The 18,208-nt window shown below is 40.1% G+C and overlaps 1 protein-coding gene and 1 long non-coding RNA gene across 3 annotated transcripts in view; both read left to right on the top strand.

Moving 5' to 3' along the window:
- The window catches only part of LOC309479406 (uncharacterized protein), a 31,181-nt gene extending 13,197 nt beyond the window's left edge, over positions 1–17,984 (top strand). For both annotated transcript variants that reach the window (XM_082143533.1, XM_082143532.1), the window contains exon 8: positions 17,512–17,984. In XM_082143533.1, the coding sequence (XP_081999659.1) occupies positions 17,512–17,795 (284 nt within the window). In that variant the 3' untranslated portion in view covers positions 17,796–17,984. The remainder of the gene's footprint in view (positions 1–17,511) is intronic.
- On the top strand, positions 1,334–2,519 carry LOC309479558. The gene is made up of 2 exons (XR_014199303.1): positions 1,334–1,702; positions 2,175–2,519. It is a non-coding gene; the product is annotated as an uncharacterized lncRNA (long non-coding RNA).
- Positions 17,985–18,208: the final 224 nt, after the last annotated feature.

Raw genomic sequence — 18,208 nt, 5'->3', positions numbered from 1 at the left:
GAGTGATGGAGGGTCTCGTAAGGACAGGTGGAGTGATGGAGGGTCTCGTAAGGACAGGTGGAGTGATGGAGGGTCTCGTAAGGACAGGTGGAGTGATGGAGGGTCTCGTAAGGGCAGGTGGAGTGATGGAGGGACTCATCCATGGCACCATCTCCAGGATTCAGCTCTGGGCTCCTCATCCTCAGTGCTCACACCAGTCTGCTGACATTGCAGATCCTACAAAAAATGCACAAACATAACACAAAAGCAGTAATTCCAACCGCACAATGTCATTTGATTTCAGTATTATTTAGAAGACAAAAACGCTTTTTTTCACAAATGCCGCCATCATCTTTCCTTGTAGGTCCTGCTCCACCACAAAAGATCTGCAGCAAATGCACAGAAATAAAGAATCAGAAAAGTGCTGTAATAGCTCTGTTTGAAATTACAATAATTCAAATAAACTACAACTTAATATTTAAATAGTTGTTATTCATTTCTGTAGTATACTCAAAGCCTTTGATGGCAGCATTCAGCTTCATGAGCCACTCTCCACTGGATAAACACATCTGTTCATCCGACCCTGTAACATCCAGACAAGATTCACATTACCTCTGTGATTTATGAGCTCAACACTACATTTACATGTTGAGGTTGTTTTAACTTTTTATCCAACATAAATGTTCCTCAATTTATCAACTACTAATGGACAAATAAAATAGATAACTTATGTTTAGTTACTTTATAGATTTGTTCTACATAATAGCACACATTCATCACTCAGATGTCTATTTCATGTTGTGATATTTCAAGATTTTCCTGTAAGATGTAAATGGACATTTAAAATAATCGTCTTTAAGGTGTATGGTTTATGTAAATCCACTTTAGAGACCCAACTTACGTGTCCTTACTGGAGCTCCCCTGTTAGCTAACGTTATACATAATAAAACGTGTTTTTACAGCAAAATCACAACTATACTATACTGTGTAACGTCTTTACACCTTCAACAATTCAACAGTTTACTCTAAAGTAGTTCAACACATGCAATTTTAACACAAGCAACCGTGTTTACTCACATTTGAAAGCACCTGCGTCGCCGATCTCTGCGATGTTTGATAATGACACGTCCTCTCGCGTGGCCTCCTGGGATAGAAGAGTATCCATCGGTCGAGCACTCGAAAATCTGGCCGAAAGCAGTAAGCCATCCGGGAACTTCTTGCCTATGTAACCCAGGTTGCTAAAGATGTTTTTATTTTTGAAATAGGAAAGAAAGAGACTGACACTTATGTGAATGAACAGTTATTTTATTAAATATCTGTAAAGAAAAGAGAAAATAAGAATGCATAAATTAGACAAGAGTGATTTGATTTAATGAGACGATGATTGGTCCTAATAAACGAATCAGAGTTGGCCGCCTTAGTGGGTGGAGTCATCGGAGTCGAGAGATGATGCAATGATCATTTTTTCCGAGAGAAGCACCGAAAAAGAAGCATGAGCGGGATCTGAGAAGAGAAAGAATTAGACTGAGCAAGCTAGTAGTTTGTTTAGAGAGATTTAGAGATATAGAACATAACGATTTTGAGAAATAGAAACAGAACTTGATACTGTGATGATTGATTTTGAGTAAAAGTGAAACTAGCTTTTTGTACGTGCATTGAAGTACGGGCCTAAAGCTGAAAGAGCTGCCGCAGACTTTTTCTAATTGATATTAGAGTACTCTTGGTAAGTGAAGTTTTCGTTTTATTGTTATTACTAAGGTTCTTATGTATAAATATCCGATAAAATGTGTTCAAATGCCAGATGTGTGTTATATTTAGCTAAATGTATTTAAGAGTCAACCTTCTGAAAAAAGGGAAAAAATATAGAAGATTTCTTCATAAATGTGTTAAATAAGTGATATTATAAAGGGAGAAGTTATTTTTGATGATTTGTGAAATGTGAATTTATAGGTTTTGTCGAATAACTGAGTTTGAGCAAACGGATGAGTGTGACGCACGTGTAAATTGAGCAGATGAGACCTAGCGCGTCATTTGAAATCCTGTTTTATATATATATATAGAGAAGTTAATGTGTTAATATTATATGAAAAGTGAAGTTTGAAACGTTAATAGTTGAATATATTGATATTAAGTGTGGTAATATGTGTATTTTTGAGAAAAGGGCCTAATTGTACTTTTGGCCTTGTTTTTTCAAGGTTGGTTTATTTTTTTCCTTTACTTTTTTTAAATTTTTTGATCCTTTCGGGATTTTCTTTTGGTTTTGTCTGCCATTTTCTATTTGCTGAGTTTGGATGCTGCTTTCTGGAACGAGGATCGGGGAAGCTGCACGTGAGATGTCCCTGCTTTACTGCGAAAGTTCGAGAGTTGGTGCAAGCAGGAACTGGCGAGCCATGCCCAAATAAGGATCGAACTGAGAATCGCACTGTGAACTGTGTGGTAGGGTCGAGTACATGGTTTCTCCTCCTATCCTACTGAACCGTGAGTTAATTTGAGTTGCGGAAGAAGGATCTCGTGAAGGAACATTGAACTGGAGCTGAGAACTAGTACAATCTCATATCACATTGAGATTTCTGTGAACCCTGAGATAATTTGACTGTGATTTATTTTCCTTATTGTTGTTGTTTTGTTTCAATTTATATTGTGATTATTTCTTTTCAATTATTGATTAAGAGTTCATAATTTCTATTTTTGGGTAATAAGAGTGAACTGAAAGGTAATTTGAAAGGTTGAAGTTGAAAAGAGTTACATTTAAATCAGACCAAAAGAGAAAAGTATTCTTAATATAAATAAGCCAAATTAGGAATAACTAAAATAACTAAAGAAACCATATATCTTAATTATACCAAAATAAGTTAATTAGGTAAAATTAGATTTAAACTAAATGGACCGTATAAATTATAGTAGATAAAAAGAAAGACTAAAAAAGGGGTTATAATTAGGATATAAATAAGAGTTTATTTATTTCTGGTTTATTTTCTTTTGTTGACGTGTTGAGTTTAATTTTATTGTCTTTTTGAACATTTTCTTTCGTTTTAATTGCTTGTTATTCCTTTTAAATACAAATTGACTGTTTTTCCAACTTAAACAGTGTGTCCCTGTGCTTCTTTGCTGCTAACACAGTCTCTTGAGCGAATTCTGGTCTTCTGATCGCTGTTCCATAGATTGAAGCAGTGTCTTCTTTCACGCCCCTCTGTGTCTTTTACTGAGGAGGGTGAGGGTAACACACTTGCCACGACACGGGTTACAGAAAGTTGGCGAGCCAGCCAGGAGACTGTTGCTTAGCAACAAGGATAGTAGTAGGAAACAAGCTAAGTAGTAACCGAATTTTTCTCAGAAGCGTTGATCTTGCGTTGTGACAATGGAAATCATTGAGAGAGAGAGTGTGGACGTAGCAAATGCGCTTCTTGTCAAAGGTCTCACGTTGACCGAAACACAAGATGAGCTGATTGATAACTGACGATCAAACGTCTGAGTTCCATCAGCATGCCATTGTAGAATATGCTCACAGCTCTGCAATGCTGGACTTAGCGCCAATGTTACCCATAACTTTGGGAAGTCTTTCGAATCCAAGTGTCATGTTTCAAGTACGAGCTTTAGCTAGCGTCTGTAACCAGACGGCCAGTGAGAAACCTCTTTCAAATGTGTTTCAGGAGGAGTTGAATGAACTCCAGGAAGTTCACTCTACCAACTGTACTCCAGAGAGAGCGCGAAATGTGAGCTGTGATGATTCCAGTAAAGCAGAAACAGTAGGAATGCGAGATTTAGAATTCAAAAACCCAATCAAGAGACAGACGGGCCCTATGGCCTTTCCAGAAACCACCGTTGATGGTGTTACAGTGACTACTCGTTCTGGTTTCCCCATGAACGTTGTAGACCCACCAGGTATTCAGAAGATGGTTGTAGAGCACATAGTGAAGTCAGCTGATGCTGCGATGTTACAGCAAACTTCAGTCCGTCTTAGGAATTTCTCAGGGAGGTGCCCGCGTCCTCCAAATGAACCTGACTTTGACACTTGGCGAGTAAGTGTAGAACTCCTGCTAAGTGATCCGGCTATTTCCGATTTGCAAAGAGTACGTAGGATCCTAGATAGCCTGTTGTCTCCTGCCGCAGACGTAGTGAAGCACGTGCAACCTCCAGCTTTGCCTGCGGTGTACCTTGAGTTGCTAGAATCAGTGTATGGTTCCGTAGAGGATGGTGACGAACTGTTGGCCAAGTTTATGGGCACTTTATGGTCTCATTGACAGCCTTCAGTTAGGGAAGAGCGGAACCCAGCCACTCACTTTCTCTGAGTTGGTTGTGTTAATTCGAACAGAAGAGAATAAACGTACTTCCAAAGAAGAGAGAATGAAAAAGCACCTTGGGTTGCCAAAAACTCCTGTTGGTTACCCGAAACCTCGAGCTGCCACCCAGCAAGTGTCAGTGTATTCTCATGAAACATCAAATGCTAGTAGTTCTGAAACAGATTATCTAAGAAAGCAACTTGCAGAAGCTCAGGCTCAACTTGCTACTTTAGGTAGAAGTTCAGCTTAGAAACGCCAGAACGAATGTTCTGAGAAAACAGAATTTGATGCTTTGCGAAAAGTAGTGGAAGAGTTGCGCGCTCAGATAGCCGCTATGCGAGTTTCCATGACTCGTGAAAATTCAAATAGCTTAGGAGTCGCTAACCTACGTCGACAGGTAGCTGAACTGCAAGCTCAGAATGTTGCTCCGAGAAATTTTAGAGATCACTCCCGTGTGACTGCTGGTCCTCGAGTTTTTCCGCCTCAGAATTTGATAGAGACAGATACTGGTCGAGATGTTAGAAGGGCCCAACCAATGGCCAATCGGCCTCGCCCCGGATATTGTTTCCGATGCGGAGAGAACGGTCATTTGGCTGTTGCCTGTGATAGTCCAGCAAACCCCTTGAGAGTTGAAAAGCGTCGTAAGCTGAGAGAGCAGCAGGCTCAGTGGGACTCTCTGCACGGGAATTCTTCCTTGTCTTTAAACTAGGGGACGTCTCTGTAGCGGGGCATGCAGAGACGAGGTGTAACTTTAACCGCCCTAAGTGTTTTAGACAAGCGGCCGTCGCGAGTAATCAGAATAGATCACCCTTAAAGACAGTGGCGTATCCAGGACATTTTTACTGGGGTGGCCAAGATGGGACACAAAACTAGAGTGGGGTGGCCATATATACTATAAAGTAATGTTATGTAAACCTTTAAACTCTTATGAACAATAGAGGATTTTAATAATAGTAACAAAGTGCAAACTTTATTTTTAAATAATGGTACTATTTCATAAAATGTAAGATACAGTCACAGGCCTATTTAGGAAATGTGTTTACTATAGTCTGTTATTAATTGCCATAGTGGGGGATATGATTTACTCCATTAACTTGGCCATTAACTTGTCCGAAAATGCATTTGTGTTTATCTGCAAAAAGGTTCACATACACTAGATTGCAGCCTAGGCTACTGTTAATGTAAATATAATGTTAGTGGTTTGTTTTTAAAGTCTACATTAGAGACCTGCGCGGGACGGATTTCTCACTTAATTCCTAAAAAGCTGACATCTCAGTTCATCGCCATCTCACAAATCTCTGTTATTATCAATGAAACTGGCTGCATAATTAATCTTTCATATTATCTACACTTTGTTTGATATAATAGATGATTTGCCAGTATGCAGAATTCAGCACTGAACAAAAAGTCAATTTTGAGTGGTGAGGGGATTCTATCTTAAATGCATCTGATTGGCCATTGCGTTCAAGAAATCAACACACATGTCTGTGATTGGTTACATTGTTCAACGCTGCAAACATGTTATAAATAGAAACTCTGGCCTGTAAATCGTTTCTATTTTGTTTTAGTTGTTCTTGTTGCTTTTGTGCAACAGATGAATGACAATTTATTCGTTTTTATTTGTTCAATTTATAGATAATTCTATTTTGCGGGAGTCCCGACTCCCGCGAATCGACACACGAGTGCATTACTGCCCGCGCCCGCACTCGGCCATCAGATCTATATTCCCGTGCCGCACTCTGTTGCGTTGGGTCCCGACCATACCTCTCAATCGACTGATTCCAGCGTTTTTATCGTTGTTGTATTGTTGCAACTGTGTGACCATCCTCTTGTTTCACGGACCAGCAGCAGCAGGTGCACCGTGCAGCGCGCGTGCTCTTATCTCATGGGTCATCTGACCTGCATGGCCAAACGTCCGCTGAGCAGAAATCAGCTCTCACAGTCTCAGTACGACCGTTAGTGTGTTAGTTAAAAATGTGAAACTGGGGGGGGCGCTGTTGAGCTGACGATGGAGTGAGACGTGTTTGTTTGAGCTCCCGTCGAACTTCTTTTTCATTTTAAATTAATAAGCGCACAGTACATTAAAACATCGACTAATCTGCTCTAAAAGCATTTTCGAAGCCGAGAGAAAGTCTACATTTGAGTGAATGGCGACGAATCTGCGTAAATTTCAATATACTGGAGCAGCGAACACGAGGCCTAGCACTGCAGGAAGTCATACTGCTACTAACACAGCGGCAAGAGCATCTCCACCACAGCTACGATCAGCTAACGCTAAACCAGAGATGGACGTCAAGTCCCTGAAGTCGGAGATTCTTCTCTCGCTGAAAACTGAAATTTCGGCGGTGATAAAATCAGAAATGAAAAACGCACTTGCCGACGACTTCGACTTCCTTAAAAATGAGCTGCAGGCATTAAAAGCAGAAGTTAAAAATAGCACGGCGGCAATTCACTCTGAGATCGACCAAGTAAAAACCACAGTCCGAGACATGGAGACCGGATTGTCAGCATGGTCAGACGAGGTGGTGACCTTGCAGACCACGGTGAACACCCTGAAGACGGAGGTGGCGGAGCTCCGAGACAAATGAGAGGATCTGGAGGGAAGAGCGCGGCGGTGTAACATCAGAATACTGGGGGTGCCTGAGACGCCTGGTTCAAACTCCACGACATCGGTCTCAAAGTTGCTGCGAGAGGCGCTGCAGTTGGATAAGGATGTGCTCATCGATCGCTCACACAGAAGTCTGGCTCCGAGAAAACCCGGCGGGAAACCACGAGCGATAGTAGCCAAACTCCACTATTTCCAAGACTGTGTTGAGGTACTGAACCGGGCGCGCACCCGTGCTCCACTTCGGTACAACGGAGAGTCAATTGCTATCTTCCCCGATTATACTACAAGAGTCGCCAAAGCCAGAGCCGCGTTCACCGAGGTCAGAAAGCTGCTCCACAATCGCCAGAATGTCCGGTTTGGTATACTATTCCCAGCCCGTCTCCGTGTCACACACAATGGGGAAGAAAAAGAATTCACCGACGCAGAGAAAGCGATGACCTACGTGAGAAACCACATCATTCCCGCAGAGGAGCGTGAGTGGGACTGTTTTTGCGTTTTCAACTATTCTGACAGTACTTTATCCGTTTTCATCCGTGGAAAGGCAGCTAAATTAGCTGCACCCAGTGGACTTATGTCACTGTTGTTAGACTGTTACAGTTTCACCAGCTTATGCTGTTAACATTCTTCTCTCTTTCCTTTCTTTGCCAGTGCTGATTACCCTTATTTATAAGTTTACCGTAGCCTAATAGTTCTTTGTTTTTGTTCTTTCTTATAACTTAATGGTTGCCTTACAGTGAAAGGGTATGTCTGACTGAATATGTTTCTGTTGATTATATATGTTTATGTATACTACAATAACAATGCGCTGAATTGGTTTTTTTTCACGAACCGTTCGACGGGGGCCTGAATAGTTGGCTTTATAGAGTTCCCCAACATAAACACATATGTGTGGATTTGTTCTTGAGGGGTACCATGTTTGTCTTGTTTCTCTAGGCACTAAGGGGGGTGGGGGATGGTGGGATTATACCAGACTTGTTTATTTCTTGGATTTATTTTATGTACGTCTTTCTTCCTTTCTATTTGCTCAGCCAGATGTAAATTTCAAATGCACTAAATCTTTTAGTAGGTTATGACGGATCCTAAGTCTACTAGAGCGCTGGATGCACTCTCATCAGTGAACTTTGTGAGTTGGAACGTGAAGTCACTTAACCATCCAATTAAGAGAAAAAAGGTATTTACTCAGTTAAAACAACTTAAGACCGATATTGCGTTTCTTCAGGAGACACATTTGCGCACAACGGACCTGATCCGAATAAAAAGAGGATGGTCAGGACAAGTTTATCATTCCAATTTCCACACAAAGACTAGGGGGGCAGCCATCCTCATCGATAAAAATATCCCATTTACAATGACTAATGTTGATTCTGATTCAGCAGGGCGCTATATTATTGTGACAGGGCAACTTTTTTCACTTCCGGTCATTCTGGCCAATATTTATGCGCCAAACTGGGACAATCCAGAATTCTTTTCAAATTTTTTTTCTCGTCTACCAAACATGGCATCACACCATCTTGTCCTTGGTGGCGATATAAATTGTGTACTTTCCCCTACCTTAGATCGCAGCTCCTCCAAAAAGACGCTTTTGTCTAAATCGGCACACACAATCCAGCTTTTTCTTAAAACGTATGGTGTAGTGGATGTATGGCGATTTCGTAATCCTAATGCTAGAACATACTCCTTTTTCTCCCCAGTGCATAAGAGCTATTCACGCATAGATACTTTCTTCCTGGATAAAAGACTTTTATCTTCTGTAACTAAGTGTGATTATGATGCCATAGTCATTTCAGACCATGGTCCGCTAACCGCGAAAATCAGCATTCCTAACACACAAAATAGTTACCGCCCTTGGAGACTCAATCCACTTCTCTGATCAGAAGAATCTTTTACCAACTTTATTTAATCTGAAATACAATTTTTTCTTGACACTAATCAAACTCCAGGAATGTCATATTCAACTATATGGGAATCCTTAAAAGCCTATCTACGAGGCCAAATCATCTCTTATTGCGCAAATAAGAGGAAAAAAAATACAGTGCGTTTTAAAGAACTAACAGATCAAATACTGGAACTAGATATGTTATATAGCCATCAACCATCTCCTGACATAATGAAAAAACGTCTGTCTTTGCAGACCGAATTTGATATCCTATCAACGCAGCAGGCGGAATATCTCCTCTCTAAATCTAGACACGGATGCTATGAACATGGGGAAAAAATTGGACGCATTCTCGCACATCAGCTACGACAAAGAACTGCCAATCAGGCTATACCTGCAATCAATGATGAACAAGGTTCAAAGTGTACAGATAGCCTCAAAATTAACTTTTGTTTTCAAAATTTCTATCAAGTATTATACACATCAGAATGTCCAGCTGCACCCGCCGTGCTGGAGAATTTTTTAAGATCCCTACATGTTCCATCCGTAGACCCAAACATAGCTCATTCATTGGAGGACGACTTCTCGGCCCTGGAAATAGTATCTGCAATCGGATCTATGCAAAGCGGCAAGTCCCCAGGGCCGGACGGATATCCGACAGAGTTCTTCAAAAAATTTTCTGACCAACTTGCCCCTTTACTAATGTCAGTTTTTGAAGAATCACTTTCACTTAAGACCTTACCTTTGACCATGCGTCAAGCAGTCATCTCTGTAATTCTCAAAAAAGGAAAAAACCCTCTGGAGTGCAATTCATATCGCCCAATTTCTCTCCTTAACACGGATGCAAAGATCCTTGCCAAGGTTCTGGCACGCCGACTGGAAGGTGTTCTTCCTTCCATTATATCACCTGACCAAACAGGCTTTATTAAGAATCGTTACTCTTTTTTCAATGTCAGACGCCTTTTTAACATCCTTTATAGCCCCTCTCCACCAGGTGTGCCAGAGATCGTCCTCTCACTTGACGCTTTTTATTATTATTATTAGTACGAACAGCAGCCACTGGAGAAGTATATAAGTCTGATCCATGATATGAATTTATTGCCAAATCCAAACCTCCCCAGCGCGCTGAAAAGATAGCCCCACTCCACCCGGTCGAACGCCTTTTCAGCGCGCTGGGGAGGTTTGGATTTGGCAATAAATTCATATCATGGATCAGACTTATATACTTCTCCAGTGGCTGCTGTTCGTACTAATAATAATTTGTCCCCTTTCTTCGAGCTTAAACGTGGTACAAGACAGGGATGCCCCATGTCGCCGCTCCTTTTTGCGGTTGCAATGGAACTGCTAGCTTTAGCTCTGAGGCAAAATACTGATATCAGAGGAATTCACCGAGCAGGGGAGGAGCACAAAGTCTCGCTCTATGCGGACGACATGCTACTATTTATATCACAACCCCTTTTGAGTCTTCCTAAGCTAATGGTCCTACTAAAAGAATTTGGCAAACTATCCGGCTACAGGGTCAATGTTCAAAAAAGTGAGCTGATGCCTGTTGGCACTAGTAATGATGAGACTTCCTTAAATTCACTCCCCTTTAAAATAAGCCCCAAAAAATGTAAATACCTCGGCATATGGATTACAGATAAACATAAAGATCTTTATGCTGAGCATAACTACCAGCCTCTGTTGTCAAACTTAAATCAGGATATCGAACGATGGGACCCCCTGCCTCTCTCTCTGGGTGGAAGAATTAATACAGTAAAAATGAATATACTGGCCAAATTTTTATATATACTTCAGTGCCTTCCCATCTTTTTAACTAAGTCCTTTTTTACGAAATTAAATAATCAGATATCAAGTTTCATTTGGAACAAAAAAACGCCCCGAATAAAAAGAAGTGTACTTCAGAGACCTCGCTCAATGGGAGGAATGGCACTTCCTAATTTCTTATATTACTATTGGGCGGTTAACATTCGAGTACTGTTATATTGGATGGATAATAATAATGACAACACTGACACTGGATGGCTAAATCTGGAGGGGGCATCTGTAAATTCCACTTCTTTAAAAGCCTTACTGTGTTCCAAGTTGCCATTTACACGGCCCATTTCTAACTTTACCTCTAACCCTGTGATTTTGCACTCAATCAAGATCTGGAACCAATTCAGAAGATCCTTTGCACTTACAGATCTTTCTCAGGTTGCCCCAATTGCACTGAATCATATGTTTGCTCCATCATTAATAGATGGGGTCTTCGATATGTGGTCCAGAAGAGGTATGGTATCACTGTCTGATCTATATATCGACGGCAGTTTTGCCTCCTTTGAACAGTTGGTACAAAAATATCACATTACCAAATCACATTTTTATCGTTACCTGCAACTTCGGAATTTTGTATTTTCAAACTTTATATGTTCTCCCTTACGTCCTCCAACTGGCTTGTTGGATTCAATTTTTGATTGTAAATTAGTCAGAAAACGAGCTATTAGCACAATATACGAAACACTATATTCTCATAACTTGATGCCTTTGGACCTCCTCAAAAATAAATGGGAGACAGATTTAAATGAGCAAATCACAGATGACACTTGGCACAAAATAATACAGGGAATTTTTTCTTCTTCCATCTGTCTTAGACATGCTGTCATTCAGTTTAAAATTGTGCATCGTCTGCACTGGTCTAAATTTAAACTTTCTAAGATTAATGCTGATATAGACCCACTTGTGATAGATGCGGGCAAGATCCAGCCACTCTCCTACACATGTTCTGGACATGTCCAAAGCTTTACGCTTTCTGGCAGTCCATCTTTGAGACCTTTTCTAAGATCTTTTCAAAAAGGCTTACACCGTGTCCATTCATTGCACTTTTTGGTGTAACTCGGACAGACTCTCATCTAGAGATGTGGGAAAGAATAATGGTGGCTTTTTGCTCTCTCCTAGCTAGGAGACTGATATTACTGAAATGGAAAGACCCAGCACCTCCAACATATAGTCACTGGGTTAGAGAAATCATGTATCACATCAAGTTGGAGAAGATCAGATACACAATAAGGGGGTCTACTAGGAAATTTTACAACATATGGCAGCCTTTCTTTATGTTTGTTGAAGATATGGAAGCAGACAATATAGCAATGTGAACCCCTGTTTTCTTTCTTTTTTTTTTTTTCTTTCTTTTTTTTTTATCTGGCTATGTGAGCTCTGTATTTTGAACTATGCATTTCATACTGTAAACACTGTTTGTCTGGTATTTGTGGGGGGTGGATGGGTTTTAGTTCTGTGGGATTTATGCTGTACTGTAAACTACAATTTGTAAAACTAAATAAAAACACCTTGATCAAAAAAAAAAAAAGAACAAATGTATATACAGTATATTTATTTTTATAATAAAAATGATATTTGGTGTTTCTCTAAAAAAAAAAAAAAAAAAAAAAAAAAGTGAAACTGGCCCTAAATCAGTTGATCAGCTGTCATCACTGATTGACAACATTTCTCGTTTCTTGTGTTGACGAACTTGACCTACCTATCAGATCTGGGGTGGCCACAGGGGTGGCCAATGAGCTTTCAGGGGTGGCCCCGGCCACCCCAGGCCACCCCCTAGAATCGCCATTGCTTAAAGAACCTGCCAGAGGGGTTAGTAGGAGTAAAGTGCACAGCGCATATTGTCATTGGGGGTAAGGAAATTAGTTGTCTCCTAGACACAGGATCTCAGGTTACTACCATTCCCCAGTCGTTTTACGAGTCGCACCTGTCTGATCATCCGTTGAAGTCATTGGGAAACCTACTAGAGGTAGAAGGAGCTAGAGTTGGTCTTGAAGTTTCCGAACGAGTTTGTGGGTGCAGAAGTTGAAATCCCTACCTTAGCTTTGGTAGTTCCGGACCTCAATAGTCTGTCGCAAGTTCTAGTAGGTACCAACTCCTTGGATGTGCTTTATGGTCACTGTATCAACGAGAAACAGAATAATCCTTGTTCGAATCTTCATGGGTATCAGGCAGTGCTTAAAGTCCTTGAAGCGAGATGGAGGCAAGCTAGCAGTGAACCATTAGGACATGTGAACCATTAGATTCTCCTTTGCCTTCACATTGGAAAGAGCGAATTTCGAACCGGTTAAATTCCTGAAGTTTTCTCTTTGCATGATCTTGACTTTGGTTGTACTAGTCAAGTGCATACCTGCAAACTTGTCGCTTTTCGGCGACAATCGCCGTTTTCTTGGTCAATTGGGTCATTTACGTGAATCGCGTAGAACCGGAGAGTTTTTTTTGGGGGGGGGGGGGGTATTGTTTCTCACAGTAAACTGCCATGCAGGCTAGAATTGCGAAACATTATTGGATAATTCTTATAATTTACATTTTTTTTAATAGGAATCTCGCATTCCTACTGTTTCTGCTTTACTGGAATCATCACAGCTCACATTTTTTTTAATTTACATCCGGCCAATCGGAATCTTAGCACTTTTTCTCTTGGCCAATCGGAATCTTAGCACTTGCGTCATAATCTTGAAGCACACACACCATGACACACACAGCGTCAACAACAGCTGAGCTCGCCATTTGCCTGGCTACCGTGCGAGTCTAATGGAAACTCACGCATGAATTTTCCTGCATTGAACTTGAAGCGAAATATCCGGCACATAAGTTGGAATTTCTTGCATTGAAGTGGGCTGTCACAGCTAAGTTAAGTGATTATTTGTATGGTACAGACTTCACTGTTGTAACCGACAGTAATCCCTTGACGTACGTTTTAACATCTGCGAAATTTGATGCTACCAGCTACCGTTGGCTGTCTAGTTTGTCAACCTACACTTTCAAGCTCCAATATAGGGCTGGGAGTCAGAATCAGGATGCGGGTCCGATAATGACACTGATAATGATTCACAAGAGCCAGAATCTGAGTGTGAATATGAGTCTGACACTGATCGATTCATTAATCCTGCATTTAGGGATACATTGGATTTTGAAACCCGAGTTTTGGTGAACCCCGAGCACTTACCTTGTCGAAATCCTTGGAATGTCCCTGTTGACTTACCTGTGGATGAACCTTTGAGAGAGATCTTACCTGAATCTGGAGAAGCGGAAGCTCCTCCTGTTGGGATGGAATCTGTTCGTGTTGATTTAGAGATTCCAGTGAGAGGAGAACAAGAAATTGATCCCCGCTCTGAGTTTCCTTCTCAGGAAGCTGAAACAGAAATTGGTTGTGAAGGTGAAAACAGAAATGAAGAGAATCCAGTTCTGAATGAAGCTAAAGATACTGAAATTGATCGAAGTGAACGAGAGAATGACACAGAGTCTGAAGAGGGAGCTATTCCCTGACGTTCGCAAAGAGAGCGAAGACCTGCAAAAAGGCTTGAATATCCCCAGTTAGGGAATCCACTTACCGTAGTGATTCAATCTCTGTTGCAAGGTCTAAGTGTGGCGTTCAGTACTGCCTTAGAGGAAGTAAATGCTTTTTCTGTTGATGTACCTGTGGTTTCGATTCAATCCCAAAACGTGTAGATGCAGCGGGACGTGCATGTATTCAAGAGGGGAGGGTGTAACCCAGGTTGCTAAAGATGTTTTTATTTTTGAAATAGGAAAGAAAGAGACTGACACTTATGTGAATGAACAGTTATTTTATTAAATATCTGTAAAGAAAAGAGAAAATAAGAATACATAAATTAGAGAAGAGTGATTTGATTTAATGAGACGATGATTGGTCCTAATAAACGAATCAGAGTTGGCCGCCTTAGTGGGTGGAGTCATCGGAGTCGAGAGATGATGCAATGATCATTTTTTCCGAGAGAAGCACCAAAAAAGCAGCATGAGCGGGATCTGAGAAGAGAAAGAATTAGACTGAGCAAGCTAGTAGTTTGTTTAGAGAGATTTAGAGATATAGAACAAAGATTTTGAGAAATAGAAACAGAACTTGATACTGTGATGATTGATTTTGAGTAAAAGTGAAACTAGCTTTTTGTACGTGCATTGAAGTACGGGCCTAAAGGTGAAAGAGCTGCCGCAAACTTTTTCTAATTGATATTAGAGTACTCTTGGTAAGTGAAGTTTTCGTTTTATTGTTATTACTAAGGTTCTTATGTATAAATATCCGATAAAATGTGTTCAAATGCCAGATGTGTGTTATATTTAGCTAAATGTATGTAAGAGTCAACCTTCTGAAAAAAAGGGAAAAAATATAGAAGATTTCTTCATAAATGTGTTAAATAAGTGATATTATAAAGGGAGAAGTTATTTTTGATGATTTGTGAAATGTGCATTTATAGGTTTTGTCGAATAACTGAGTTTGAGCAAACGGATGAGTGTGACGCACGTGTAAATTGAGCAGATGAGACCTAGCGCGTCATTTGAAATCCTGTTTTATATATAAATGAGAAGTTAATGTGTTAATATTATATGAAAAGTGAAGTTTGAAACGTTAATAGTTGAATATATTGATATATTAAGTGTGGTAATGTGTATTTTTGAGAAAAGGGCCTAATTGTACTTTTGGCCTTGTTTTTTCAAGGTTGGGTTTTTTTTATTTTATTTTATTTTTTTATTAATTTTTTTATCCTTTCGGGATTTTCTTTTGGTTTTGTCTGCCATTTTCTATTTGCTGAGTTTGGATGCTGCTTTCTGGAACGAGGATCGGGGAAGCTGCACGTGAGATGTCCCTGCTTTACTGCGAAAGTTCGAGAGTTGGTGCAAGCAGGAACTGGCGAGCCATGCCCAAATAAGGATCGAACTGAGAATCGCACTGTGAACTGTGTGGTAGGGTCGAGTACATGGTTTCTCCTCCTATCCTACTGAACCGTGAGTTAATTTGAGTTGCGGAAGAAGGATCTCGTGAAGGAACATTGAACTGGAGCTGAGAACTAGTACAATCTCATATCACATTGAGATTTCTGTGAACCCTGAGATAATTTGACTGTGATTTATTTTCCTTATTGTTGTTATTTTGTTTCAATTTATATTGTGATTATTTCTTTTGAATTATTGATTAAGAGTTCATAATTTCAATTTTTGGGTAATAAGAGTGAACTGAAAGGTAATTTGAAAGGTTGAAGTTGAAAAGAGTTACATTTAAATCAGACCAAAAGAGAAAAGTATTCTTAATATAAATAAGCCAAATTAGGAATAACTAAAATAACTAAAGAAACCATATATCTTAATTATACCAAAATAAGTTAATTAGGTAAAATTAGATTTAAACTAAATAGACCATATAAATTATAGTAGATAAAAAGAAAGACTAAAAAAGGGGTTATAATTAGGATATAAATAAGAGTTTATTTATTTCTGGTTTATTTTCTTTTGTTGACGTGTTGAGTTTAATTTTATTGTCTTTTTGAACATTTTCTTTCGTTTTAATTGCTTGTTATTCCTTTTAAATACAAATTGCCTGTTTTTCCAACTTAAACAGTGTGTCCCTGTGCTTCTTTGCTGCTAACACAGTCTCTTGAGCGAATTCTGGTCTTCTGATCGCTGGTCCATAGATTGAAGCAGTGTCTTCTTTCACGCCCCTCTGTGTCTTTTACTGAGGAGGGTGAGGGTAACACACTTGCCACGACACGGGTTACACCTACTCTTATGAATACTGATGTTTTGAACGTACTGCTTCCTTCACGTACTGTTTTCGCCTACTATATAGTAGGAGAGTAGGCATATTCGAACGCACTTGAGTCCGAATCTCGCGATAATTAGCACGTCACCCAGGTAATTCTCGCTTACTCTTTTGGATTCGTACATACTTTTTCGCTCGCCTACTCTTTTTCCCATACTAAATAGTAGGGAAGTATGCGGTTTCTAACGCAGCCTGAGTTTTGTTTTCGAAGGGAATATTCCCCACGATCAATGTCAATGCTTTCATGTTTGCGTGAATCATTTCACACACCAGACTGCTTTATAAACGAGGTCAGTATAAAGCTGGTTTTGCTAAGAAGCTGCTCCTGAAAAAAGGATCGGTACCAACTATTCGTGTTCCTGCTGCACCTCCAGAAGAAGTGAGTGTAACGTTTTATTAACCTTTATATTAATATTTATATTAATCTTTGCAAATCGCTTGCACGCTTCAAGATGAATGCAGCTGTTTACACTCAGGGTACATTACGGCATGTTTTCTATGTACGACGTTCTCTATATAATTCATAATCCCACGTTATTGTGTTATTGTGTTATTGTGTTACGGTGTACGCACAGAACAGAGGGGCGGGGTGAGCAAAGCTCATTATCATTTAAAGACACATGCACTTAAACAGCGTGCTGAAAACAGAGCTGTTTTTGACCAGGTAAAATTAGTGTTTTCTTACAATACTAATGAGAATTTTTAATTAAAGTATATTACAAACTTTTAATTTAGACCGTAAAGAATCATATTAGCTTGTACAAAAATGGCATTATATGACCCCTTTAATAAAGTAAAAAACAATATGTCAAAAATATAAAAAATATGCAGATTTAAGTATACAAAAGCTTATAGATCGCTGATGAAAATATTTCTTCGGAATAAACTGTTTACACAACCAAAAATCTTGGTGATACGATGCTTTTCTGGGATCTTTTTATAAATCGGATATTGTCTGCTTATATGAAAAGTTCACTGTATATACGTATGTAATTATGTGTATTTCCATCACAGGTTTGGTTTTAAGTTTCATTAAAAGGTCTTAAAGTCTTGAATTGAACTAGTTTATATCAGTAAACACTGTGTCCGCTGCGCCGGGAACTAAAACACTGAATAGCTTTCCTGCATGTGCACTCAGTTGTTGTTTTGATCTTAAAATGTAACGTCCTCTTGATTTCAGGAGTGGTTGCGACCCGTCCGTTCTCTAAAGGAGACGTTGTGTGTGATTTCCACGGGAAGGTGATCCCGGCAGCCGAAGGGAGAGCGATGATGATGAAGGGTCTTCGGGACCTGTTGTTCTTCAGGGTGGGACACCGAGACCTGTGTGTGGACGCCCAGACCCCCTGCGAGTGCCACCCCGACACACACACCGTCGGCAGGAGGATCACACACTCTCAGAGCCCCAACCTCAGGACATCATCCTCTTTAAAGCACACGTGGACATCAGCATCGACACACAGCTGAAGTTTTACCTTGGAGAGATTGTGAAGTCTTTCCTCGGCCTGGAGCTGGACTGGCCCGATGAGTAGAAGAGTCCGCTTCACTATTGAGGAACTGTTGCACAGTTTTTCACGATGTCCCTGTAAGAACAGATCAAACAAAACTCGTCTCTTTTTCCACTCCCACAAATGGGTTGAAAATCTACCAGTTGCATAGAAACATGTGGTAAGGCTTGTTTGTGGAATTAGTCCGCAGAATATAACCAGAAAACACTGGATCCTCTTCTTTTGATGCCGTCATCAACTCCCCTGATATCAGCCAAACTTTTTTTCAAGGCGATATCCAGGACTTGTTCATTAAAGAAATGCCAGATTGATGAGCCAGTCCTGCTGTTTCTGTGCAAAAACTCGATGATGGTAATAATCTCATTTCTGCTT

This window comes from Leuciscus leuciscus (assembly GCF_965113295.1).
Source record: "Leuciscus leuciscus genome assembly, chromosome: 17".
NCBI classification, from domain to species: Eukaryota; Metazoa; Chordata; class Actinopteri; order Cypriniformes; family Leuciscidae; genus Leuciscus; species Leuciscus leuciscus.
The sequence above is the reverse complement of the archived record's forward strand: the minus strand, read 5'-3'. Positions and strand labels throughout refer to the sequence as shown.